A 26,226-nucleotide genomic window follows, 5' to 3' on the forward strand; every position below is an offset into this window, starting at 1 on the left:
GTAGAAAAAGCATATAGTAATAAGAGAAGTCACTAATTGAAGCAGCACAACTGAACTGTACAATCCTGCCCTGTAACAGCAGAGTGCATTGTCTTTAACAAGCCTTACCATGAGCCCACACATAATGCACTTCTGCACACCGCGGTTATCAGGACATGTTATTTCCCTGTCTTTGGTTTCTAACTTACATTTTTACATTTAGGAATAAATGACCAATGTGTTAATATGGGTTTTAAGGTACTGGTCTGGTAAGCAGTATATCTTACTTCCAAACAGATACAGGAACCAATACCATTCCCCACTCACCACTTCAGAGGATGCTATTATGAACAGGGGACTTTGCAAAACCAAAATCGGTGTTCATACTTTTTGTGCTTCCATGTGCTAAAGTCACTGAACTGACCTTGTTGATGCCCCACTTTAAACTGGACTGTGGCACAGCTAGCGTGCGCGATAGAACTGTGACTCTGATGACTTATGATAAACATACTACTATTCATATTTTAAGAAATGTTAGCCCATTCCTGAAATTCAATATACATTTTCAAACAACCCACAATATGTAGCACATTGATCAACCCGAATATTGAATCAGTGTTCTGTTGTGTTGATGAACTTCCTTTCTGGTGCATGTTAAGACAGATATCATTGAACAATGCCAACGAATAATTCATTTAACTGGCATCAGTCTTACTCACTAATGTGCATCTGCAGTTTACAGCTATAGATCTGTCAATATGAAAGTGCCCTTCAGAAAATGTGTCTTTTTATTAGTTGTGTTTCCTTTTACTTCCCTACTGTCTGCTATTGCTTGAGTGAAAACCAACCACATTGAGAAATCCCCCAATCCTACATTCCAGTACAGTACTTTCCCTTCCCAGTGTGTGAGGGGAGGGTAACATCATGACATCAGCTTCAAAACAAATAACAAAACAGTTCCCAGTCTGAATCCTGGAATAATAAAACTACATGGGGACCGGCTGCTGGTCGTGGCTTGGACATCACAAAAACAATTCTAATACTGCAACATACTGTAGAAAAAGAAACAACATAGCTAGGAATTGTAATGAAAGATGCACATGGTGTACCAGAAACATACATATCCAAGAACATAAAGAATACATTACAGTGCCAGTATCATGAGCAATGAGACTGGCATGACCAGCTCCCACAGCATGTGCAATAGCTTGTGATGACAGGTGCCCATGCACAGGAATAGCTTTCAGTAGCCCACCCATTTTTCTTTTAAGATCAACTACTGTGCATATAAAGGTATAAGACCTATATGTTATTTTTAATGCACAATATGTAATGCAATTGAAATCTTGAATACTGTATGCATTGATTTCTTTCTTTCTTTCTTTCTTTCTTTCTTTCTTTCTTTCTTTCTTTCTTTCTTTCTTTCTTTCTTTGTGTAAATGTGTGAAACTTCTACCATCACACCAGTAATAGCAGTAATATTTTGATTGTTAAGCCCCCCAAAACAAAACCACACTTACTTACCCAACAGTAGATGCTCCAGATAAAAAATGTCAATCTGATTACTGGACGACACTACCTTGCTTTTAAAGGGTGGGTTTGGCCTGCTGCTACCAAAGAGGTAATTTCCCTTTTGATAGCTAATACCTCCTGCAGGGACTTATCCAGCAGGCAATCTTCCATCAAAAGCTTTTTTGGCTCGTGGCTTTAGATACCGGTATTCCAGGGATTTTCCTTTGTGAAAGGAGTCAGGTTTAAGGTATATGCACACTGTGTAAGAGTCTGGGGTTTGAATGGGGACAACACAATCCCTGTAGGGAATAACTGAACAAACCCCTCCACACACACATGCCTTTTTAAAAATCTGTATCTCAAGTTAAAGGAAACCCTTTAACTTGAGATACAGATTTACAAAAATACAAAAACAGCTGTTCAGTTCTGGTGACTTTAAAGCTTCAGTGTCTCCACAGCCATAGAACTACATGAGTTTGAATTATTAAGTTAACCTCATGTACCCTGAGTGTGGAAACCGGCAGATCATTGATCCCATGATTGGTGCAGAAACCCTGGTGTGGCTGTTTCCCAACAACAGCCTGCAGTGCGGGGTTTCCTCAATATTTCATTTGTTTAATCCCATATTTGCAGCGTATTTTTATTTTAGCCTTATAAAAATCTCCCACCACTCCTAAACTTAAAGTAAATGTAGCTAACAAAATGATTCCATACCCCTTAGCTATTTTACACTTCCATTAGCTGCAACAGATTAAATGACAGTTTTAAAAGAAACATCATATCTGGCACTGCTTCAGGTTAAAGGAAGCTCTTAGTTTCTATGCCTTATTCTTGAGTTATCTGTTTAACACCCAGGAAATACAGAAGTCAAAAAACATTGGTTCCAAAGTTTTCTTTAACCTACAGAAGTAATGTAAAACAACTAAGAAGCTATTCCAGGGGTTGCTTCAACTAGTCTGTCTACAGCTATGGCCAAAAGTTTAGCATCACCCTATAGAATTAACACATTTTGCATCACAGTCGAATGAAACCTGTTGAATAATGTTAAGTTAACATATTGAATTGCATACCGTTTTGAAGTTTTCCATTTACTCAACAAAAAATTGACACAAATTGAAAAATGTGACATTTCGAAATCTAACATGAAATACTGTACAACTGTCATTTTGTAGTTTCTTTGATTACATGATGCTATATAAAATATCTAGGCCTAAATGATGTTCAGATTGTTTTTCTCAGTCCTAAAATTGTAGGTGATGCAAAGCTTTTGGCCATCTCTGTAAATGTGTGTTGTCATGTTATTGTTTAGAGAAGCCTGAGCATACCCATGACCAGCTGTGCAGTATCACTATGATTGCACCCGCACTACAGGGCTTTCATTTTCTTACTTTACAAAGTATCATGCTGAATTATTTTTTAAGGTTATTTTTTAAGGTTATTTCTTTAGCATAATCCAATTGAGGTTTCCTATAAATGTTTATTGGTATAATAATAATAATTAAAAAAAAAACATTTGGAAAAACAAAGAGATCCCCTTTTTTCTTTTGCTTGCAAAATGTACACAATAATAATTTAGCCTGGGCTGTGGTTCTTTCATATCCTCTAACTATTAAGTCTTGGGAAATGTATGGGAAACCTTCCAGGTCATACCCAACTTCTTAGAGTCAATGGTATTGTGACATTACAGTGTGCCTATTGCAATACTGTACGCCTTACAAGAACAGCAACAGCCAGCAGTCCCTGTGTCTTTATGGTGCAAAAGAACCAATATTTTACCAAACGATATGCATGCCATGTTTCCAGATGTCTGCCCTGTGGTATCACAATAAATCCACTGGCTCCAAACAGGACAAGATCAGGATATGGTACATAACACATGCTCAAATATAAAACAAGGCATGAGTATTTGTTTTTTGAAATACATACATACATTTAAAAAGGCCTTTTGCTGCCTGTGAAAGGATATTTTGCAGTTGTGTGTCATGTGGGCACATAGCCCTGCGATGGCACTGGAATAAAGAACACTTTGTTACATTCTAACTGGAACACGCTTCTCATTGTTCTGTTGATCAGGGAAGCAGGATGCTTAGACGCTTCCACTATAATGGGTCAGGTGGTCTTTTTAGCCATAGCTGGTACAGGACTGTTAGCAAACAGCGAGTGCCATGCTCCCTGTAGTTTTAATCCTAAAGCATACACTTTCTTGCCAACAGAGACGTTTAACCTCCCAAAGCTGTAGATTAACGTAAGATTCCTAAAATGGAATTTCCTTGTATGCAATGTGTATGCCTTTGTGCTATCACAAGAGTCTGTGTACTTTAAATGTGATATGAAATAAATCTATGATGTCACAATGAAGCAAGTTTTCTGATGTTATATTAGACTAGCAAAATAGTTATAAGTTTTTTTCTTGCAGTTTACAGTATAGCAAAAGCCAGAGGTAGGCAACATTTATCTTCTAGTAGGCATAACCCTTAAAGAATGATTAAAAATGTGAATACTTTAGAGGACATTTAGAAATGTGGACGAAACATAAGTGGCCTCAGCAGACCACCATGCCCACACAACTCGCAAGTTCAAGTTCTGAGGACAAAGAACTAAGCAATGACAACAGCTATAGTGCACCACCTAGTGGATTAATGAAGTCATTATTAAAAGAATCGTCGTATTTCCCTCCTGTGATGTAACGTTGTCTGCAGTGGCAACCCCCCGCCCCAGCTAGTCAAAAGGAAAATAAAATAAAAAATTAACATCTTCGATCCAAAGTAAATTTATCCTTATTGCAGAACTATACAGAACAATAAACGCGTTTGCAGGGAAGTTTGCTGTACTTCCAAACTCAAAGTCAGATAAGTCATTGATAAACTGAAAAGTCACTATTTTCATAATTAGCTACGACACTATTGTTTTTCCGTCTTTATTTTTATTACTAGGCTTTCGTGGAGACCTTAACACGGGAAACAGACCAAACAAACCACGGTGTCATTTACTGGTGCACTTTGCTGATGTAGCAACTACTACAGACAGCAGCCTACACATTGCTATGGAAACTACGATTTACATCGTAATTGCTGTACCAAGCTTCAACTATGGTCATGATGCAATTGTTATTCATGCAATGCAGTACAACTATGCTGTGTCACTGGATAACAACAGATTCATAATAAATGAATGCAGTCTAATAATTAATTAGTTCAGGGTTAAAGGTAACTTCCACACGGCTACATGTTCAAATGTGCTAAAAGAAAAAAAAAAACCTTGAAATACTGTACACCCAAGCAAATGAAGCAGATCTGTTGTATATGGTATTTATACATATCTAAATACGAAACACAGATACAACTTATCAGTGTCTGTTCTTTAACCAGAAACACACCTGCCTACACACGACTCAGTGACTAGACCTCGTCTATTTAATGTTAAACAATTAAACGACTGCAGCATCTGCTTTATTTTGTTTTCATTTGTGCTGTTTAGTTAATTGGAGGGCGTTTGATGCTTGCTTTTCTGATCCCTGCAATCGGATACACTGTAATTAACATTTCACACATTTGGGGGGAAACTAATCAATAAATAAATAAAATTGTTGACTTCAGGCAGCGACCGTTGCGTAGCCTAAGTATGAATTAGCCAGTCAATGCAACTCTAAATATAGTATTTTTTATTTGTATTGTGATCTTTCTTTATTTTTAGTTTTTTTACATATCAACAATTATATTCTCCTCCTTGCTACACGGAGATTACAATGTATATTGTTAAAACTGCAAACACGTCCATTTAAAAAAAATTATTCACCTAGAGATATCGCGAGACTATTAATATTCATTGCCGCTTGACCTACCTTGAGAACTGTAACTCTGTCGCATAATGATTGTCATTATCTGTAGCCAATCATATTACACTGAAATAAACTAGTCCAATCGAATATCTGTTGGGGGTGGGATTAGTATTTTTTTCTGGCTAAGATTGACAACTAGTAACTGGCGTCGAATCATTCTGGCGTCGTTTAGGTTGCGAGAGAACGTTCTGGAGGTAAGTATGGTTTGGAGCGAAGCGTGTAAATTAATTTCAGTTAATTGAAGGAATGGAATAATACAGTTCTCACTTAAATTGATACCTTATCTGTAATTCGCATACCATTGGCAATAAACTTGTTTTACAAGCTTCAGTAATTTGAAGATAAATCTCAATATACAATTTCAATTAATATCCTTTTTTTTTTCTCTTTCCCCAGATACCCTGCTTTTGAGGGCGTCTCGCTTACCGAAGGCTTTTTTTTTAAATTCCTCTTCGCCGAAAAGGTCTGACTGTATTATCTGCACCGCCGCCGTGCCGTATTCATATAATATAATAAAACAACACACATTCACAGCGACCGAACAGTTCATCGCGTCCAAGGCCGAGCAGCGTTGTGTTTATGTCTTTATTTTACGAAAACGGTGAGTACCCGGACGACAGGAGCGACGGATGGGAAAGGTATTTGTTCGTTTATTGTGACTTTTTTTGTCAGGGTTTGTTTTGTCTCCTTTTTTTTTTAAAAGAAATGTGGAGCGAGTGTTGTAATGTGGCTCAAAATGGCGTCTCTGTTCGCACTATATATTCTCGTGGTAAATTTTAATGACGCACTCTGCGCCACTTCTAGCATATGGGACTGAAGGGATGTGTATATTTTGTTTGGGTTTTGAAGCTGGTCGAGTTTGTTCTTGTGAACACAAGTATTTGATGTATTAAAGGATGGATTCCATCTTGATTCTGTGAACACGTGTGTGTTTTAAATTCCTGTTCAGTAGTTTGTGACTGAGTTAGAACTAATCTCATGCGTTTGGGTGGTTCAGCGTGCTCCCCCTATTTCTGTGGCTTTCTGCTGCATTAATGAGTCATCATTTGGAAAGATCGACCACGGATTGTTTGCATGGCCAGGTACTGTTTGGTTTTAAAAGGTTTGTTGAACCGTGCCGTTTACTCGTGTGAACAATGTCGTTTGTCTCTTATTGATCTTTGCTGATACGCCCGGAGGAACAAGTCACAAGGGGAAGCAGTTTGCCATTAACTGGGTTAGAATACCTGCCAAGAATTAGTTGTATAATATAGTACAATAAAACACTTTTCTAGTAGACGAAACATACCCACTGAAACAAAAGCGGTGTAATATCAGAATATATAAGTGTTATTTTTTTATTCATTAAATTTATCTAAGTGGACAAATAATGTTATTCTAATCAAAAGGTTATAGCGATCTACGTTCAATATATTAATCCCTGGGGACCTCCCCGTATATGTTAATACTAGTTAAAAATATAAATACGTAGTAATACATTCAAGCATATATTAACTAACCCGGGGGAGGTGTGTTCTGTACTTTTTTTTTCTTAGTTTTTGCCCCAGTGTTCACAAGAGATAATGCTGTTTGCTTATCCAGTGTACAGTGCATGTGTGGGCCGATACGGTGTGGTTTTTTTTTTGTTTTTTTTTTATATAATTTAGAAACTGTGATACAACTGCTATCTGGTTTAAGTATTCGTTTAACAAACATTTTTTTACAGATTTAAATGACACTTCAGTGGTGACTGTGTGTGTGTATGTTGAATTATATATAACTAAATGTAATGTTGTATCTTATATAAACATCTCCAGACTGCTCAACGATAGCAAAATTAATGATTATTCTGAGTTATACAGCCATGACAACCAAATTTTATGTTTGATTAATAATTTTGCTAATAAGAGAATGTATGTTAAATGGTGATCTTTACTGTTTCTTTCTTTCCTTTTAGAGCTGTTGCGCTGGTACCTGTGTGGGGGAAACTTGGACTACAAGCGAGGAGCTTGCAGCCTCAGTGGCGAAAACTTTTTCATGTCAGAGACCGAGTACACTTACAGTCGTTTATGTCATCCGCTCTTCTCCAGACAGAAGATACCAAAAAATTGCAAGCAAAGATCTTTTTATCTTACTGATAAAACTACTAGTAAGCCAAAATGTCTGTCAACGTTAACCGCAGCGTCTTAGACCAGTTCTATCGCTACAAGATGCCCCGTCTGATTGCCAAGGTAATGTTATTTATTTGAATAGTGGGGTGAAAGCAAAGTCATCCCCACCTGCTACATTTCTTGTATTTTAGTTAGGTAGTTCGCAATTGGAGGCGAAATGCACACATTATATATATATATATATATATATATATTAATTACACACACAAGACACACTGGGTCTGAGATGTATTTCATCATTGTAAAGGGACCTGACTGATTCATTCAGAGTTACTTTTCATTAACATGATTTTGTGCATTTAAGAAAATGATATGGCAGCCTGATTGAACCTGAAACCCCAATATCTAGCTTTTGTAACAGCAGAACCTGAGACTGCTTTTCTAAATTTAGCCCTAGCTAGTTTCACATAGGGGTTTCTAGTCTCTGAATAATCTCCTGTCAACAGTCATTACCAGTTAACATATTAAATATGTTTTAGTTCCAGTCGCACATTCTGTTGACTGGAATTCTAGAAAATAATGCTTGGTTGCCAAAGATGCATAATTTTAACTTTACATTAAGTATTTGTGCATGACCTAATTTGACAGGATTTATTATTTTTTAAAGTATGGGGAATTCTAACCGATTTGGTCCAGTTTCATAGGAGAAACATTTCAACAGTGTTTAAACATATTTGTGTTCTTTGTCCTTTCTGATAGGTTGAGGGCAAAGGAAATGGAATAAAGACAGTTATAGTCAACATGGTTGACGTTGCAAAGGCACTTAATCGGCCTCCAACGTGTAAGTGATGCCTTTATTTATTTTACTGAAAACAGACTTGTTAACATTCACCTTTCCAAAGTGATACAAGTTAACATGGCATTACTGCTGATCTCCTTATGTGCATGCATGTATGGTAAGCTTTACTATTCAGATTGTTGGAACTGAAAACACTACAGGGGGGTGGATTCAATTTACAGACTTCTATTTAAAACAAAATGGTCTCCAGCAAAAATTAGTGAGTGCAGCTTACACTCCTGACAATCCTGTCAAGTACTAGCTTCAAGCATAACTGGAACTTTAAGATATTACTTGCATGATTCTGGGGATATGCTGTTCTTGGTACTAGAAATAAGGAATGCTTAGATTTTTTAAATGTCTATTTGTAGAACATGTATGTTGTATATAAAAAGTAGTTTTACCAGTTGATACTTTTAATTTAAAACATGTATGAATTTGGGGAATAATTCATAGTCTTGCTAGTTGTTGTTTCTTTGGACATCTACATGGAGTGTGCATAAACTTTACTGTCCTTTTTTGTTTAGATCCCACCAAGTTTTTTGGATGTGAGCTGGGAGCACAGACCCAGTTTGATGCCAAGAATGACCGCTTTATTGTCAATGGATCTCATGAGGCGAATAAGCTGCAAGACATGTTGGATGGATTCATTAGAAAATTTGTGCTGTGTCCAGAGTGTGATAATCCTGAAACTGACCTGGTAAATAGTCCCAAGGGTAATTGGGGTCATATGAATGGTTACAAAATATTAGTTTGGTGTGGTTTTAAAAATAATAAATAAATAAATAAAACGGGGGGGTGGGGGAGATGTTGGCCGGTCTGTCTTGAGTTTTTTTTTCTGTTCATCCTGCTGCATTGCAGTTATTGAGCTCCCTGGTTTCTGTTAACTAGGGCATCTGTGTTTACCACAGTAGCACCAGTGTACACTATTAACGTTTAATCAGTAAGGTTGACCACCTACTCTTATCTGCCTGTGTGTTTAACTGATAATGACAACTGCATTAATGTATACTGTTTTTGATAAATACCAGTCTTATATTAAACCACTTTTAGCAGCAAGGAAGACTATTGATTTGAGTGTCAATCTCATGTAGATGCATTTTTTTCATAAGACTGCAGGCCTAAATCAAATTTATTAAAAAATCTGCTTGCACTTGCAGTGTTAGTGACCAAAATTACTCGTATTGATCAGTGCTAAAACTCTACGGTGACAGTCCACATAAACAAAACTTAAATTAACCTGGAACAAAAGGAACTGAATATTTATGGATAGTTAAATTAGTTTATAATACATTTTGTGTTTTTGCTCCTTTTGGTTATTCATTGAATAAACAATTTGTTTGTTTCCCCCTCCCTAGCATATAAATACTAAGAAACAAACCATAGGTAATTCCTGCAAAGCCTGTGGATACCGAGGCATGCTTGACACAAGACACAAGCTCTGCACATTCATTCTTAAAAACCCACCTGGTGAGTAATTTGTGCAAAAGTAATAAACTGTGAATGGTGCACACAGGAATACTGGTTAATTAACTCAATATTCTCTTGGTTTGACAAGTATTTTTCAGGAGGTACAATTTCAAATTAGTTTAAGTAATTGTTGCGTTATTTTTTTATTGCTGTAGGCAATTTGACTTTTTTATTGTTTCTCTTTATAAAGAGAATGAGAGTGGAACTGCAAAAAAAGAGAAGGATAAGAAGAACCGCAAGGGTAAAGATAAGGAAAATGGATCTGGCAGTGGAGAAGCTGGCAACCCTAATGATATAGATGCACCTGACGCAGTTGTAAGTCAATGTTTTATATAAACATACATCTTTTTAGTTGTATGTATTTCCACTTCTGGGAAGCCTAAAGTTTTACTTGAAACACCTGACAGCTGCTTCCTTTTTCATTTTGTGATGAGAGAAAATTCTCCTCCAGAAACAGTACTGTCACGTTTTGTATTTCTTGTAATTTGTCAAACTTAATAACAGACACATTGTATAGTGCATGTTTTAAAAAAATAAAATAAATTTACACACACTTGATTTGCTGATCTATAAAAGCCACAGTAGAACTTTTGTATCGTCATGTTTCTGTCAGTTCTATTTGACTTGCTTGGATATAGGTCCAATGGTGAACCATTTGTAACATTCGTAAGTGTGTATTTGTCTCTTTTGCTACAGGATAGGGATGATGATGATGAAGACTGGGGTGAAGAAACCACAGAAGAAGCTCAGAGGCGCAGAATGGAGGAAATTAGTGATCATGCTAAAAACCTGACACTCTCTGAAGATTTGGAAAAGACCCTGGAAGAAAGAGTCAATTTGTTTTATAACTTTGTCAAGGTAATCAAGCCTGCAGTGGTAACGAGGTTGGGGGGTTGGGGGGGGGGGGTATTGCCAAGTAAAACAGATCGAAATGTACAGATTTCAGTTGGATAACTAAAGTAGTTGGATTCTTTATTTAACTTGCTGTTCCATTCATTGATGTATTTTGTGATGTTACAGCGTTTTAACAAGAATTAGACTTTTGCCTCGGTAGAGAGATTGATAGCCTGTATTCCCCACATTTTTAACAATCTTTTAATCTGCAGCAAAAGAAGGAAGAAGGATCCATTGATACTGCTGACAAAGAGATCCTTGCTGAAGCCGAGCGACTCGATGTGAGTGCCATGGGCCCCTTAATCCTGAGTGAGCTGCTGTTTGACGAGAACATCCGGGACCAAATGAAGAAATACAAGCGTCACTTTTTGCGTGTAAGTATTACACAATTTTATGACTGATTTTTAATGTTTAAAGAACTTTTAATTGTCTTATTTTGGTAAACAATTGGGACATTTTGAGTAGTCATTAGTCTTTTCTTTATTTCGTTAGTTTTGTCACAACAACAAAAAAGCCCAGAAATACCTGCTTGGAGGCTTTGAATGTCTTGTTAAGATCCATCAGACTCAGCTGCTTCCAAGAGTCCCACTTGTGCTGAAGGACATGTATGATGCCGATCTTCTTGATGAGGACGTCATCCTTGCTTGGGCTGAAAAGGTAAGCTAGCTGATTCCTGCTGCTTGCTGAGAAGTGTCTTAACCTTGTTATTGATAGTGTAGGAAGAGCATAGCTTCCATATTTATTAATACTGAGGTCGAGGCTTAATTTGAGTTAATAGAAGATACCACATGATGCAGTCACTGACTGTTTCAAATATAACCATGAAAGTGCTAAGACTTTTTTTTTTTTTTGTTTACCTTGTTGCCTTCTGACATGCCATATGTTTTTATGTTCTGCTTTTGTCTGAAGATATCCCTTTTTATATTTGTTTTTTTACACCAATACATATTTAATAGGTGTCTAAGAAATATGTTTCCAAGGAGCTGGCCAAAGAGATACATACTAAGGCTGCTCCTTTTATCAAATGGCTGAAAGAAGCAGAGGAGGAAAGTGAGGGCAGTGAAGAGGAAGAGGAGGAGGAGGAAGATGAAAATGTGGAGGTAGGCGGATTTACTTGTCATACATATGAAGTGTTGCTATTTAAATCTCAGGATTTTAAAATGATTAATTTGTGCTGGTATTGATTTGTAGCTCATTATTATTATTTTTTTTTGTAGGTGGTGTATTTGTCCTCTGCTACACAGCTGAAAGTTGAAACTGTCAAACCTGCCAAGGAAGAGGAAGACATTGATATCGATGCCATTTAAAATTGCTGCTTAAGCTTAGCAAAGGTTGCCTGCTTTTGAAGTAGATTACAAAGCTTAGATAATACAGCAAGCATTCCTGCACAGCTACTACTGTTAACCTGAATTTTGCAGCTTTGCAATGTTCTATATTGTGTTTGACATTCTTATTGGCGAGTTGTGGTGGAAATTTAAGACTCTATCATTGATTCTATTGAGTGGACTTATTTAGTATCTTTTTGTTTTTAAAAATGGGTATGTGGCACTAACAGTACATATATGAAATAAAGATGTCATGTTTTGTCATTTAAAAAAGTGTTATTATATGGTGGATGAACTTTTAAACAAATAATATTGGCGTCTGATGTTAAATGGTGGTGGGTATGTTCAAATTATGAAAGTTTTTTTTTTATGATTATTTTACATAAGCATACAATACACTGATGTATTTATAGCAGGAGCTTGGCATGAAAAGCCAATTCATTAAAAAAAAAAAAACACTACCATCAGATTAGCCAACCAGTTGACATGAACATTATAAAATAGTGAGATTATTTAAAATGAACTTTGGTTACTTTCTGATGAAACCACTGCTTGGTAAGATAACATCCTATCAGCAAGTGGTACATGATTGGTGATTACTTCTTTTAACTCTTTCTGCACTGAGTAACTGCAAAAAGAAAAGTATTATAGTTATGTGGTTTCAGTGTCCAATATAGAAGTAAGACATTTAGAAGTTAATGAGGTTGAGTTTTCCAAAACTGTACTAGCTGTTTGCTTTGTGAAGTTTAGTTCAAACAAATAGGGAATTTACACTCAATCTATTGTAAGAATTTGGGTAGTGTTGATGTTATTGGTAAATATATATATATATATATCTATATATACATACACACACCCATTGTTTAAATAAATAAATAAATGGGATTGGGGTTTTAAAAGATGGAACATGCATAGGCAGTCTGTTGAAATATGCTGCAATTGTATTTTATTACCACTAGAGAGTGCTGCATCATTTAAAAAACGTGATATTCAGTCTGTTTTGATACTTGAATATACTGTGCTTTGCCATAGAAACAGACTCAAACAATACATTTAAAAATATATATATATATATATTTTAATAAAGGTGGCAGGTTTAAAAAAATAACAAATTAAAGTGTCTGCCAATCACAATTTAGAAGTAGAAAAAGCATGAGCTGGTAAAGGCACAAGTAAATATAGCTACTTCAATAGTTATTGTTATTTACATAACCAAAACTTTGTCTTGAAGGATAAACTTACATTTAAACAAAATTACTTAGTCTGGTGTACAATATTGAGAAAATCCAGGGTATAGCAATCTTCATTCATAGTTAAGGCATTCTTGGTCTACCACTAATAAACTTAAATCTAGGGTAACATTTTGTCAAATTATTTTTAAACCCAACCTTTTTACCTTTATTCTTAATGAGCAATGCTCAATTGGATTTAGAAACGAGTATGGCTGAGACATGGACCAACAGCCTGATTAATTACATGCTACTTAGGGAAATAATATTTGAATTAAGTAACACTGATGGGTTCCCCATTTGTGTTAAATTATATACTTCTGATATACTCTGCCATCTTTAAACAAAGAATATTTACTCTGGCGATTCAATACCAGCCCTTGTCTGATGTTGAATAATACATTCAGATGCATTCTTTATCTTTCAATGTGAATAGTCTTTTATACTGTGTAAACCACACAGGAAATGCAGTGTGGGAGGGACAGCTTATCCTCCGGACAAGATGCAGCAAAAAGCTAGCTGGTTAAATAAACACAACTGGGAGGATACGGGGAGGAGCCTGAATGTTTTATTTTTCACCAGCTCCATGAATCAAGACACAGATCTTTTAAAATTTTAATTACTGTAATAATTATTAGTAATTTTGAAAGTAGAAGCTGATTTGAGGTTTTGTAGGAAACAGAAATATTCCAGCTCAATATGTGTGCTACAAAACAATACTGGTGACATCTTTGTACAGGGACTTCTGATATCATCATTCAGTTTGAAAAACCTACATTTTACAGAAGTAGATAGAAAGCCATGTATTTACATCTCTGCTGCTGTTGAGCTGTAAAAGTGTGTTGTTTTTTTCTGCAATTCCTCAAGATAATTATATGCCAATACTATCTAAAAAGACAAAGCTAAAAAAAAAAAAAGCCAGAAGTATCATGATTTGTGAATGCTGATTTGTGTCTTGATCATGAATCAACATCCAAGCTCCATCCCCATTGAGCAAGCACCCTTCTGTGCCCCCAGGCTAGAATGACTCTTTCTGGGATGGTGAAGCAGAGGCAGCTGAAAGGTTGGGTCCTTCCACACCCACGGCGTGTAATTAATGGATTCTTGTTTATATTGTATCCCAAGGCAACACCTCTTACCTCATAGAAATGATTGGAGATAAATACATAAACTCAGAGTTGAAACCAGATTCTCATTCTTCACAGTTAAATGAATGGTAGTTAACTATGTACAGTATGTGTATATCTATCTAGGACACAGCGAGGACATCCAATTGACTGGGAACGCATTATAGCAGAATGTAAAGGGAAAACAGTTGCTTTTGCCAGGGGTCAGCATGCTTTGGAATCAATGATGTCATACAGCATCATAAGGCTGGATTGAGAAGTATGCTTTTGAGTAGCCCCCAGCTCTCTGAGGTTCTGTCAGGACAGTGGGGGCGATGACAACCAATGAACAGTTTTAATTAATCATTAATGCACTCTCCCAACAGCGAACTGTAACAAGAGTGTGATCACACACCTTTTATATGGGAAATTACTCTACAAGTGTCAAATTAGCCAAAAATAAATTGCACTAGCTGTATTTATATAAGGCAGATATATGTCAATATAAGCCACTTCATTGTTGGTAATTACACATTAGTGGACATTACATTTTGCACATGCATCAGCTCACTATTCCTCAACAAACACAGTAGCCACTCTATTGTAAGGAGCATATTGATGCTAGTTGTCAGTTACTTGGGTTAATTTGCAACAGGACTCCTACAAGAAACAGTAAAACTGGAAAACAAGATAAAATTATACCATGCATTCCCCAATGCAGTATTGTGCTCTAAAATAAATCCAGCTGTGGTTTATCCTAGCAGAGTATAGTTTGCACAAATCAACACCTAAAAAAACTGAGTATGAATGCGAAGCAGGATCAGATGAATATGAGAACTGTAATCATAGTGGAATTTGCATGTACTGTAACCTCAAGTTGGAACGCACATTTTCTGGAATTCTTACCAGTTAGTTGTCACCGAGCTGCTCTCTAAAAACAAACAGCTGGAGGGTTCAGCACAAACGTAAATGTGACTGTACATTAGCAGTCAACACACTTTGCCAAGTTGTAGAGCTGGCCACTGCAGGGTACTTTAACTGACCTACAAATAAATAGCAATAGATTAAAAGAACACTGAAGACACATCTAGCATCTGTGCATCAGAAGTGAGGCTTACCAGCCCAAGACCTTCAAGTGAAGTTTTACCTAATTTACATAGTCCTCAGCCTCTCCCCCCCTCTCTCACAGCTTTTGGGAGGGGCTGAGGACTATGTAAATTAGGTAAGACTTCACTTGAAGGTCTTGGGCAGGTAATATGAGTTTCTTGTAATCACCCCAGCAACAACAAACAGCGCTGTCCTGGCAGCTGCACCAATGAGCTCTGAATGCAGCTGCTTTCCTCACTTCCTCTCGCAGTACCAGGGCTTGGCTTGCAACAGTCCTGACAGTGGGCGGCCATCTTGGATTCAGCAAGCAGGCAAACCTTACCTTGGGTTGGAGATGGGGAGAAATCAAGCCGGCTGGAGATTTAGCCGTTAGCTATCTCATTAAAAATAATTAAATAAATAAATAAAAATCCCAGGTCGGAGCATGTTCTAAAACGATTTTTTTTTTTTAAGTACACCCGGAAGACATTTAGGTTGTCAGGATAACCGGTTTCAGGATTTCTGTGGGTAACCACCTGCCCTCCTCTTGTTGTGTGTGAATGCAGAGATGCAGGGCCTGTTTCAGTGTTAGTGGGTGCGTTTCAATTACACAGACGTTGTAATCTGTTTGTCTTTCTAACGCTGGTGTACACGTTCATTTATGAGACGGGGTAGGCCTGTGCTAATTGATCCGCCGGTGAATAATTTGTACCGTACTGGCATGATGCGGCTCTCTAACTTATATTTTAATTAGGTTGCGACCGGTAGCATCCGACGTAGCATTGCAGAGTAGAACTTGGTAGGTTTGAATGGCTGGTGTAACTTTACAAGGAATCAATGGTCTTTATTAAAAACCATCACAGAACTGTCTGGCGTCTGCTGTTCTGAAAACTGTGCTGCAAAATAAATACAAAAGATCCGGTCTGACCCTGGAAATATTAATAACACGGCTGAGAAGAATGTCTGCTAGAACTCCACTGCCCACGGTTAATGAACGCGACACTGAACATGTAAGTACGGTGCTATTTTGTCATCTGGTGTTCTCATTATTATTATTATTATTATTATTATTATTATTATTATTATTATTATTATTATTATTATTGAAGACATTTTAGACATCTATTTGTTCTGATTTTGTTTTGCTTTTATCAGACCTCCGTCTAGACAATATCATTTCATTCTTCTGTACTGCACACTGTAAGTGTTGACCGCTTGTGTTGTGGTGTTGGTAGCATATAATGTTTTAAAAGCTAAAAGGGAATTCCATACTGCCTTTGTAAATTGTAACTGCACGCAAATGCGCTTTGGAAGCAGTGAGCGCCGGCGAAAGCATAGCGACTTTGCTCGAACTTGGGACTCATCATGCTGATTTAAGTGACCTGACACTCCGTGATAGATGTCTGAAAATGAATCGGTTAATTCGCCGTCAAGCGTATTCTTTGCTGTCTATATAGAAGCACTGCTTTGTTGCAGTAAACAATTCATAGACGTGTTTTTTTTGTGGTAGCTAAAAGTTGGTTACAACAGATGTAAAAAAAAAAAAAAAAAACGTTTTTGTTCATTAAATGTCATAGGTGGCGAAAGTAAAATGACTACACGACCAGTGAGAGGCAGAGTACATCATGTCACAGCACTATTATTATTCGTTAAACAAATAAAAAGGTTATAGACCAACACGCTGTTACAATGCAGTCAAAAGATAATTTATAATCATAACAATGCAGTTAGATTGTTTTTAATGCAGTTATATCTACAGTTAACGATTCAGTTGTAGTTTAAAGTCCATTCTGTATTATAAACATTTGATAATTAAAAACATGCATTTATTGTATCTATCTATCCTCTCTCTTATCTATCTATCTATCTATCTCTCTATCTATCAGAATCCCCAGCATATAGAGTTCTAGAGCAGTTTATATAACATTGCAATGCTACTTACCTGCTCTTCACCTGCTCCAGTCAGACAATTTCTTTTTTGTGAATCGCCCACCAACCAGTTCAAGAGCCATTGTCGATTGGCCATCCGATGCGTGGTGTTTGCAGTTGTCAGACTGTTTTTCACACTGATTTAATCGTCTGGCTGATCAATGATTGTTCGCAACAAAAGCAATGGGCCAGTCTGGTTTAATGCCATTCAAATCACCAATGCAAACATGAAAGGGACGCACTCTGTTAAGAGGCATCGCATCATCATCGTAAGTCTTTATGCTCTTGGAAATGTTTCCATATATTTGATATACAAGTTGGAGAGAATCAGGATTTAGGGATAATGGTACAGATTCTTAACTTTATATATAATACCTGTTTAAAATGGTTGCACATTTAAAGAGAATTGCAAATGTGATTTTGCTGGTTACATGTAAAGCAAGATTTGAGTATTCTGCTCAAAGTTTTGATGAGATTTCCTAAACCCTGAACAGATTGCTGTTGGATTCAGGTGTTATTTGATAGAATATTTGCATATATTCCTTCTGAGCAAACCTGTTTCCTTTTGTGATTATAGTTTTTGGTTACCTTCATAAATGACACACTTTCTCAGATGTAATTTAGATAAATCCTGACTGGAATACTGGATTTTCCTAACGGCTGATTTTAGTACAAATATCCTAGAGATAAACAACAACGTGATTTTAGCAAAAAAGGAGAACTTTGAGTCATTTCAATACTCTTGGTTGAGTGGGTGGTTGAGTGGGGGGGGGGGGGGGGGGGGGTTCTGTTTTTCTGCTATCCCGAAACTAATCTGGTCTCTTTTTTTTTTTTTTTTTTTAAATTTTTTGGCAGCTGGCATATTTAACATATTAAAGCTTTGGTTGTCAAAGAATGTGTTTTAGTGTGACCACAATTAAATCATCTAACAGGTCTCCAAAACCCAGGCTAACTGATTCTTATAACACACTGTTTAACAAAGTGAGAAACACAGGTAATGCTGTATTTTTACCAAGTGTGTTGGTCTGCCTTTACATTTTAAAGCTTTGCTTCAGCTTAGATCACAGTCCTTTTCAAATCTTAAAATGAAAGGTGTGCATGATGGATGATTCAAATATCTTGCTGCAACTGACAGTACTACAAACAACTGAATCTCTCAGAATGTCACTCCAGATGAAACCCTTCACTGGTATTAAGAAATGCATTGTCCATTGATAAGACTGTCTCGTGATGTGAATTTATAGTGAAGGCAAAGGCTTTTCCAAGGGTCTTGGAGTCCTGCTTATAAAGTAATGTTTTTTTTGTAAACCACATCCTGAAACTTTATGAACCCTTATCTTAAGTATGATGCGACGTGATGACAAAATTATTTTGGTTTACCAGAAATTTATTGCTGGTATTAAAGCAGCACAGCTTTTTTTTTTTTTTTCAGTATGATTTTTTTTTTACCTGACAGTTCTGTATAGCTCAGTTGACGTTCACTAGTTTGGGAGCCTTGGCGCTGCCCCCTTTCATGTAGAGAAGTGAAAATATACAAAAATGTGCCAAAGACTTGTCAGAACAAATGTTGTTATATACCATGACAGCAGGGGATAATATTTCCTGAGCACCTTCAATGTTAAAGGTTTTTAAAAACAAAACGATTTAAACTAAGCCTGTGACCTACTGTAGGATGTTTTCAGTCAAGTATTTTACTTTTGGCCAGTAAAAAATTAAACATTCGGTGTTTGTATAGATATGATAAAGGATCTGTAGCTGCTGATGTTATACACCCATTTGTTCTTGCTGCAGTAAGGTAGCAGTTTATGAAATAGCCTACAGATTTGCTCAGAGAGACAGAGGAAACTGGTCAAAGTCAGGTTTTCCCACTAGCATTCGACTCGCACAGTAAACACCCCCAAACCAGTTTTGTTTTGGTGGTGGCTTTAAAAGCCTCCCATCGATCTTGAAGTGTACGCCTCTGTTCTGCATTCATTTGACATGGTTTGGGTAATGGTGCTGAATCAGTTTAGAAGTGCACTTGATAGAAATGTGTCAGAGGCCATTTGCATAATGCGCAGGCACGTTGAGCAGTTTTCAGGGAGGGAATCTATATTCTCTCAATGACTTTTTGAGTAATACAGAAAACTAAATTAACTGTGCTTTTAGTGTGTGATGTTACTGAAATTAGGGTTTGAGCACATACTGTGTGGGCAGTCAACATCAGGTCCAATATTTGACCTCATGGAAGTTTGAGTCGTAAAATAATGTGACGGGTCAAAATAAATCTAATTCTGGTAGCATATATATATATATATATATATATATATATATATATATATATATATATATATATATATATATATATATATATATATATATATATATATATATATATTACATATTTTAATTATTTTAATATGTTTCTATGATTAAGTGGGAGCTATTGCATGTTATGCATTTCTTTTTCAGCAAATATGTTGCTCTGTGTATTATAAGCTTCTTATGAGAGAGAAATCCAGTGACGTCCAGTCGTTTTGTTGGTTTTGGGGGGTGTGCTGTAGACTATTTATTTTTTATCTTTTAAAGCTCAAATTATGCTGTGAAAATCAATAAAGCAGGCTGATGTCAATGAGTAATAAAATCAGTTAACTGTTTATGAAATCCATTAAGATTTTTTGTCATTCTATTGTTTTTCATATTGACGTGGTGCCTATAGTAACGTTGACCCTCTCCCCCCCCCCCCTCCCCCCCCACGCAGCACACGTCTCGTGTGGATGGGCGCTCGGAGGTGGCGACGCGGCCGAGCCGCACTGGAGCCCGCTGCAGGAATTCTATCGCCTCGTGCGCCGACGAGCAGCCTCACATCGGAAACTACCGCCTCCTCAAAACCATTGGCAAGGGAAACTTTGCCAAGGTGAAGCTAGCCAGGCATATCCTCACTGGCAGAGAGGTAAAATACTTTCTTTTGTTTTCTACTGAAGCATTGTTTGACAGGTAGATGACGTAGAGGCAGGGACAGTATCCTGGCTTGCAGTAATATCAACAGCATGCATGTTGAAACAGGGTATAGGCTTACAATCTAGTGTGACCTCAATCCCAAAAGAATCTCAACGCCTAGATATTGTTAAACACATCTGCCTGCTCTAACATCTAGGATTAACAGCGACAATTGATAACGTTTCCGTGCTTATTTAAAATGGTTTACATTACATTTTTATGAAGTCGAGGACTTCAATGTTGTCTTCAGTGAGCTGCTTGTTAAAGGTCTGGCTACTATCCGCTTGGTTCCCACTATATTCTAACCCCCTCCACTATGTCATAGAGAACGCCAAAGTTATTAAAACCTCATTAAACCTGTGGTGTTTGTAATTCATTATTTTAATTTTTTTCAGGTTGCAATAAAAATAATTGACAAAACACAGCTGAATCCTACCAGTCTTCAAAAGGTAAAACTGTTTTGCATTTGCTGCCTGTTACACTATGTATGACATTTATTATTTTGGGGGTTTTCTTCAATATCCACGGTTTACAATTCCTGGGATTTAACTTTTCTTTTTTGTTCCATGTTGGTATTTGCAGTGACCAGCATGTTGCATGATGCTATAGACGTGCACAGTACATTTTATATTTTACATGATAAAGAGATTGCACTGATTCTCGATTCCAACATGCGAAAGATATGGTTAACATTACCGTTAGTGATTTAAAAAAAAAAAAAAAAAAAAATTCAATACATTTAAAATAGGATTTGGTTGCGGCCACGCACCAGGTTTGGAAATGAAGTACAAGTGCCTTTGGTGTGAGCTGTTCCAAGTGGAATTTACACAGTTTCAGTGTAAAGCTGTGGCTCTAGGCTTTCCAAATAAGTGTTGACAAAGTGAACCTGTGATGAGTTAAAATGTATCTTATTATTATTATTATTATTATTATTATTATTAATAATTAAAACACTGAGTACAATGTTTTTGTGTTCAGTAGTCATATAGTGTTTGTATATGAAATGGAAATATAGAGTGGCACAGTGGCTGGTCTTGCCTTCACAATTGTGACCAAACTGTGTTTTAGTTCCAGGAAATAAATGTGGGGGTGTTGCAGAGAGAGACAGCACTTGTGAGTTGAAAGTGTTTTTCACTGCTGGTCCGGTTCTTGCATTCCTGGTAGAAATTGACAGATATTTGCACGACAGCTGTTTTGAGATTTGTATTTTGCAAGGCAGTTCAAGTTTGAGGTCCAAATATTGATCAAACAACTGTGTGTGGAAGCTGATGACAGGAAGGGGATATAAATCCCAAGCGTCTCCCAGTTTGTGACTGAACACAGACTCACTGTATTAAGCACCTCTATAATTAGCCCTGCTGTGGCTTGTTTTTCCAAATCCATATCGATGTTCATATCTTTTGACATTCGCAGTGGGCCTGAAAGAAAAGTTGTTGTTGTCAACATTGGTAAATCGAACTTAGTTATTTACTGCTTCTACTTTCTTTGTATATCAACTATTTACAGTATATGATTTATTATATGACATACATTAACAGTAACATATCTTCCTGTCTGTTTACTACCCAGTGAATATGGTTAATAAAACTAGCAAAACACAAACAAAAAAGTACACTTTTACTAGTTTTATGCTATTGCAATTGATGCTCACACAAATACTACTTAATGTATTCAGAGGCAAAAATAGTCCTAGCACTTTTTACTTCAATTATTATTAGTGTTATTATTGTTTATTTAGCAGGCGCCTTTATCCAAGGTGACTTGCAAAGACTAGGGTGTGTGAATTATGCATTGGCTGCAAAGTCACTTACAACAACATCTCACCCTGAAAGAGGGAGCACAAGGAGGTTAAGTGACTTGCTCAGGGTCACACAGTGAGTCAGTGAGTGAGCTGGGATTTGAACCGGGGACCTCCTGGTTACAAGCCTTTTTCTTTATCCCCTGTACCACACAGCCTACATATTCCTCTCAAAATGAAGCACGATATGTCCACCTGACAGAAATCTGTTGCACATCAAAAATCACTAAGCGCATGATGTTACTGAGCAGATTTAGCTATCAATAGCTACATTTCACTGTGTAAAATCTCCAGCAGATTGTTTAACCATGTGTGTGCAGCCGTGAGAAAGCATCTCGTTTTTTCTTGGGCCCTGACATCTAGCGTTTCAGCTCGGAATACCAGGTAACAGGACATGGCTAGGGTGACAACATAAGTCGGTGACCTGAAAAACAGACACTGTAATGTATATTCAGTTTTTCTTGAAATATAAAAGGAATATCTCCAAATTCTTTGGACCTGGAGTATATCCTGATGACACGTGAGTTTGATTGTTTAACTGTGTTTTTTTTTTTTTTTTTTGGTGAAAAAGAGAGAGACATCTGGGTTTAGTGCCACGAGCGGAGCATCATGCTCATCTTCTCCTAGGGAAATTGTTTGATATTAATATTTTTTGATTACCTTATGTTGCTTCACTTTTCATCTTCTCAGTGAATATGGCTTAACCAGGGTTTCTTAACCTTTTCACAGCACAGGGACGCAAGTCGCTTTTACTGGCCCTACTTTAGGCAGAAATGAATAATGGATCTTTATTTCCATTGCTTAAGGGCTACCTGTCTATACTGTAAAATGTTGCAGGCTTACTCTTTGAAAAGTGAGTGCAATTCCACTTTGTTCATTGGAATGGATTCAGTCCACATAAACTAAGCTATTCTGACTAGACATGCAGCTGAAGGCCCACTGTTGGCCGCCATGTTACTGGTGTGTATGTGTGTGTGTGTATGTGTTGCAACTTCTAACTTGGTTGCTGAGCTGTACATCAGAGCACATTGTCAATGAACTGGACTGCACTCCTAGAGGCTCTGTGATCGTATAAACCCTGGCTCTTCAAGTGTTGATTCCGTTCATGCTGATTGGAAGACCTTGCATGATGACATGCTGGGTACCCAGTAGCAGGCCAGCCTTCTTTCAGGACAGCACTTCCTGAATAGAACTGTCAAAAGAAACTCAGTTTGGCAATTCTGTTCAGAGTGTGTTTAGTGTAGTACCTTGAATTGTAGATGGCATGCAGAACACATGTATGGTTGCACTTTGAAAGGTACTGCCTGACTACTCCTTACATTCATAGCCCTCGAGGGCACAGTGTAGTATATTTTTTTTGTCTTCTGAGTCACAGAATATTTCTTATACATGTAAGCTGTAAATGGTCATTGTCAAACCGAATGATCTGGCAGTCTCATACAAAATGTGCCACAGAATTCACAATTCTGAAGTAGTAACTAATGTTGAGTGAGGAGGCTTGTGTTAATTTTAGATGCCATGAGAGATTTTATTTTAATGGTAGGAAATTATGCAAATAAACTGGATAAGTAAACTGAAGAACTAAAACACCTCTGTGAATAGTAATGAAGTCCGTTTTGCCTCAGCTGTGTTGTATGTATTTATTTATTTATTTTTACACATGGAACAGTGTGACCTCTGATTATATAATTCCAGAGAAGTGGGAAGTGTTGGCTGTTCAGTTGCAGAGGTTACTTCTCATTTTAGAAATGTGATTTATGAAAACATGCATGGAATTCATCCAACGTGTGGAGTGGAACACACCAGAGTGGATTGAGGTTAGGCAATGGTTCATTGACAGAAATAACATCTAATGCATCCGGGAGCTAATTACTGTAGTGTTGATAGTTAGAACTGTTTTATAACTGATGATCCCTCAAGTGGTATTGCACAGGGACTGTGTGAAACTTTCATAAACTAGGTAAGTATTTTTAATGCACTGTATACCCATTTGTTTTTCAGTTGTGTTTTTTTTTTTTTTAAGCCTGCATAAGACAACATGTATACATAGATTTATTTGAGTGTTACAGTGGTTGTACACAAACCTGGGAAATGGAGCTAAATCAATTAGAAATATCTAATAACAAAATAATTAAGTACTGTGTTCCATAAAAACAAAAATGATAAAAAGTTAGCTAAAAGATCCCCCGGGTAAAAGAGCAATAAACAGTCATTTGTTCAGCATTGTCCAAAGCACAGAAGCGAGACATTTAAGTCCATTCTAACTAATACTACCATAAAACAGTAGGCTTGAATATGATATTATTCAAGCTTTATGCTGTACAGACTTCTGTGTTAAGCATGATTGAACAGAGGTGAAGGGGTTAGTAGTCTGGGCTTTAATTTCGACTCACTGTAGGTGTTCTATCCAGGAAACTATTGTTACAGTAAGAATATTTTTGCTTTTTAATTACCTCGGCTTCTTTCGTATTCTGTCTACAGGGAAAGGGAATATGTTGTCACCTAAATTATGATCATTGAATCGTTCAGGATTTAAAAAATGTTGGATGTTTGTTTGTCATTGGAGTGGAGAGGGGGTTGTTTGACCACCACTCAGCCTTCTGCTTAAATAAAATTGCACGTCCGAAAGCTGTACATTTTGCTTACTGTAGACTCTTCTTCATATAGGTTGTAAGTAACTGAAAAAGGAAGTGTACTTCTGTGGATCAGTGCTCTATGTTCTGTGCACCTGCTACATTGATTTGGCAGAAGCAGCCAAGTGTATGACATGCCTGATGCACAGCACTAAATATTAGAGCAGTGTAGAACAGCCACAAACAGCTTTATGACATTTCAAATAGGCTATTTGTACTGTATATGTACATTACTGTTTGTTTCAGCATTGGAGTTACTGAGGTGTTTCCTTCTTGTGACTCTTCATGGGAAAGTATGCATACCCAGAGGGATACCCTGTGATTTCTTTGAAAATTTCAAATTGATTTCTTTGGAAATTTCAAATGGATTTCTGTTGCAGTCAGTGCAGTGATAACTGTGTACAGTAATCCTGTTATAAAGATAACTAACAAATGATTTGCTACCAAATTATAAATCTCGATAATAATGAGATCGGCTGTAAGAGCAGTTCACAGCAGCAGTTTAAACGGAACCTGTTTAGTGGTCTTATGTACATCCTTAAATATACAAAGTATTTTACCCTTGGAAGCTAAAGCAGCAGCAGCATTATTATTATTAATTTATTAACTTTGTGCTCCTCTCCAAACAGTGTTCATATCCTGTTTTTTTTTTTTTACAGATAGCATTTAAGCAATAAGTGTTACATTGTGGTCTAACAGGGCCTCGTCCATTTTTGCTCTCTGTTTGTGTCTCAAACTGTATTGTGAACAGGGCCAAATTTCTGGTGTCTAACCCTAGGAGTAAGCATGTTTGTTCTTCAGTGCTTATGCATTGCTTCAGTAGGCCTTCAAGTTGTGTAATAAAACTCTTGTTAGTAACTGCCTGTCCAATACTGGCCTGCTTTCAGAGTCTACACAAAAGTGAAATGTTCTTCGGTTTTGTGACACACAGATTTGCAGTACTGGGAATGCCATTATCTTCATTCTTACAATGGGCTGTAGCATACGGACAGATGTACTGTAGTGCATAGAAATTCAGACAAATGCAAGAGAAAAGAACAGGGATTAATAGTGAACAGTATGACCGCTTATCCCGATGACATAACAAGGTCACACCACTTTAACAGAAAATCCACCCTCCCTAATTTCTCTTTCCTGTTCTCTAATTCCTCTTTACTTTTATTTAGATTTTCTATTCTTTCTACTATACCTTTAGAAAGTCACCATTCCCAGCTAAAACCTTTGTCTACTTTACTTGGTTTATTGTAAGTGCATAGAATTTGATTACTCTGATGGTAAAGTGTGTAGCCTTTGGATGTTTCGAAGCAGTTTGCTGATGTTCCTGTAAACATCTAATTATTAAAAACATATAATTGTTTTTGTATGCTAATTGGTTGAATTCTACTGAAATGGTCAGTTGAAAACTGCAGACTGTAAGAATTAGATTATATACTATATGTCTGCTAGAAACAGTAACAGCAGTGCTGGGAATGGTTTTGTTTCCCAGCAGAACTACTCCTGTCTCATAGAAAATGTGAGTC

The 26,226-nt window shown here is 36.9% G+C and overlaps 2 protein-coding genes across 19 annotated transcripts in view; both read left to right on the forward strand.

Annotated features, from left to right (window-relative positions):
- Positions 1-5,422: 5,422 nt before the first annotated feature.
- On the forward strand, positions 5,423-12,219 carry LOC117963830 (eukaryotic translation initiation factor 5-like). Of its 2 annotated transcripts, none has more exons than XM_058991890.1 (12): positions 5,423-5,523; positions 5,726-5,967; positions 7,266-7,539; positions 8,179-8,260; positions 8,785-8,957; positions 9,616-9,727; positions 9,918-10,042; positions 10,424-10,585; positions 10,834-10,995; positions 11,114-11,278; positions 11,578-11,721; positions 11,839-12,219. In XM_058991890.1, exons 3-12 carry the CDS (start codon positions 7,468-7,470, stop codon positions 11,926-11,928), a joined length of 1,287 nt encoding a protein of 428 aa, XP_058847873.1. In that variant the 5' UTR covers positions 5,423-5,523; positions 5,726-5,967; positions 7,266-7,467; the 3' UTR covers positions 11,929-12,219. The 2 variants fall into 2 exon arrangements, with proteins under 2 accessions (XP_058847873.1, XP_058847874.1); XM_058991891.1 differs by having other exon boundaries at positions 5,726-5,930.
- A 3,297-nt stretch (positions 12,220-15,516) lies between these two features.
- LOC117974028 (MAP/microtubule affinity-regulating kinase 3) overlaps positions 15,517-26,226 on the forward strand; it is a 48,911-nt gene continuing 38,201 nt past the window's right edge. For 8 of the 17 annotated variants that reach the window (XM_058991892.1, XM_058991894.1, XM_058991893.1 and 5 more), the window contains exons 1-3: positions 15,517-16,377; positions 20,037-20,228; positions 20,671-20,724. In XM_058991892.1, coding sequence (XP_058847875.1) covers positions 16,327-16,377; positions 20,037-20,228; positions 20,671-20,724 — 297 coding nt within the window. In that variant the 5' untranslated portion in view covers positions 15,517-16,326. The remainder of the gene's footprint in view (positions 16,378-20,036; positions 20,229-20,670; positions 20,725-26,226) is intronic. The other 9 variants (XR_009307712.1, XM_058991895.1, XM_058991896.1 and 6 more) reach the window with 2 other exon arrangements.

This window comes from Acipenser ruthenus, chromosome 18 (genome assembly GCF_902713425.1).
Source record: "Acipenser ruthenus chromosome 18, fAciRut3.2 maternal haplotype, whole genome shotgun sequence".
Taxonomy (NCBI): domain Eukaryota; kingdom Metazoa; phylum Chordata; class Actinopteri; order Acipenseriformes; family Acipenseridae; genus Acipenser; species Acipenser ruthenus.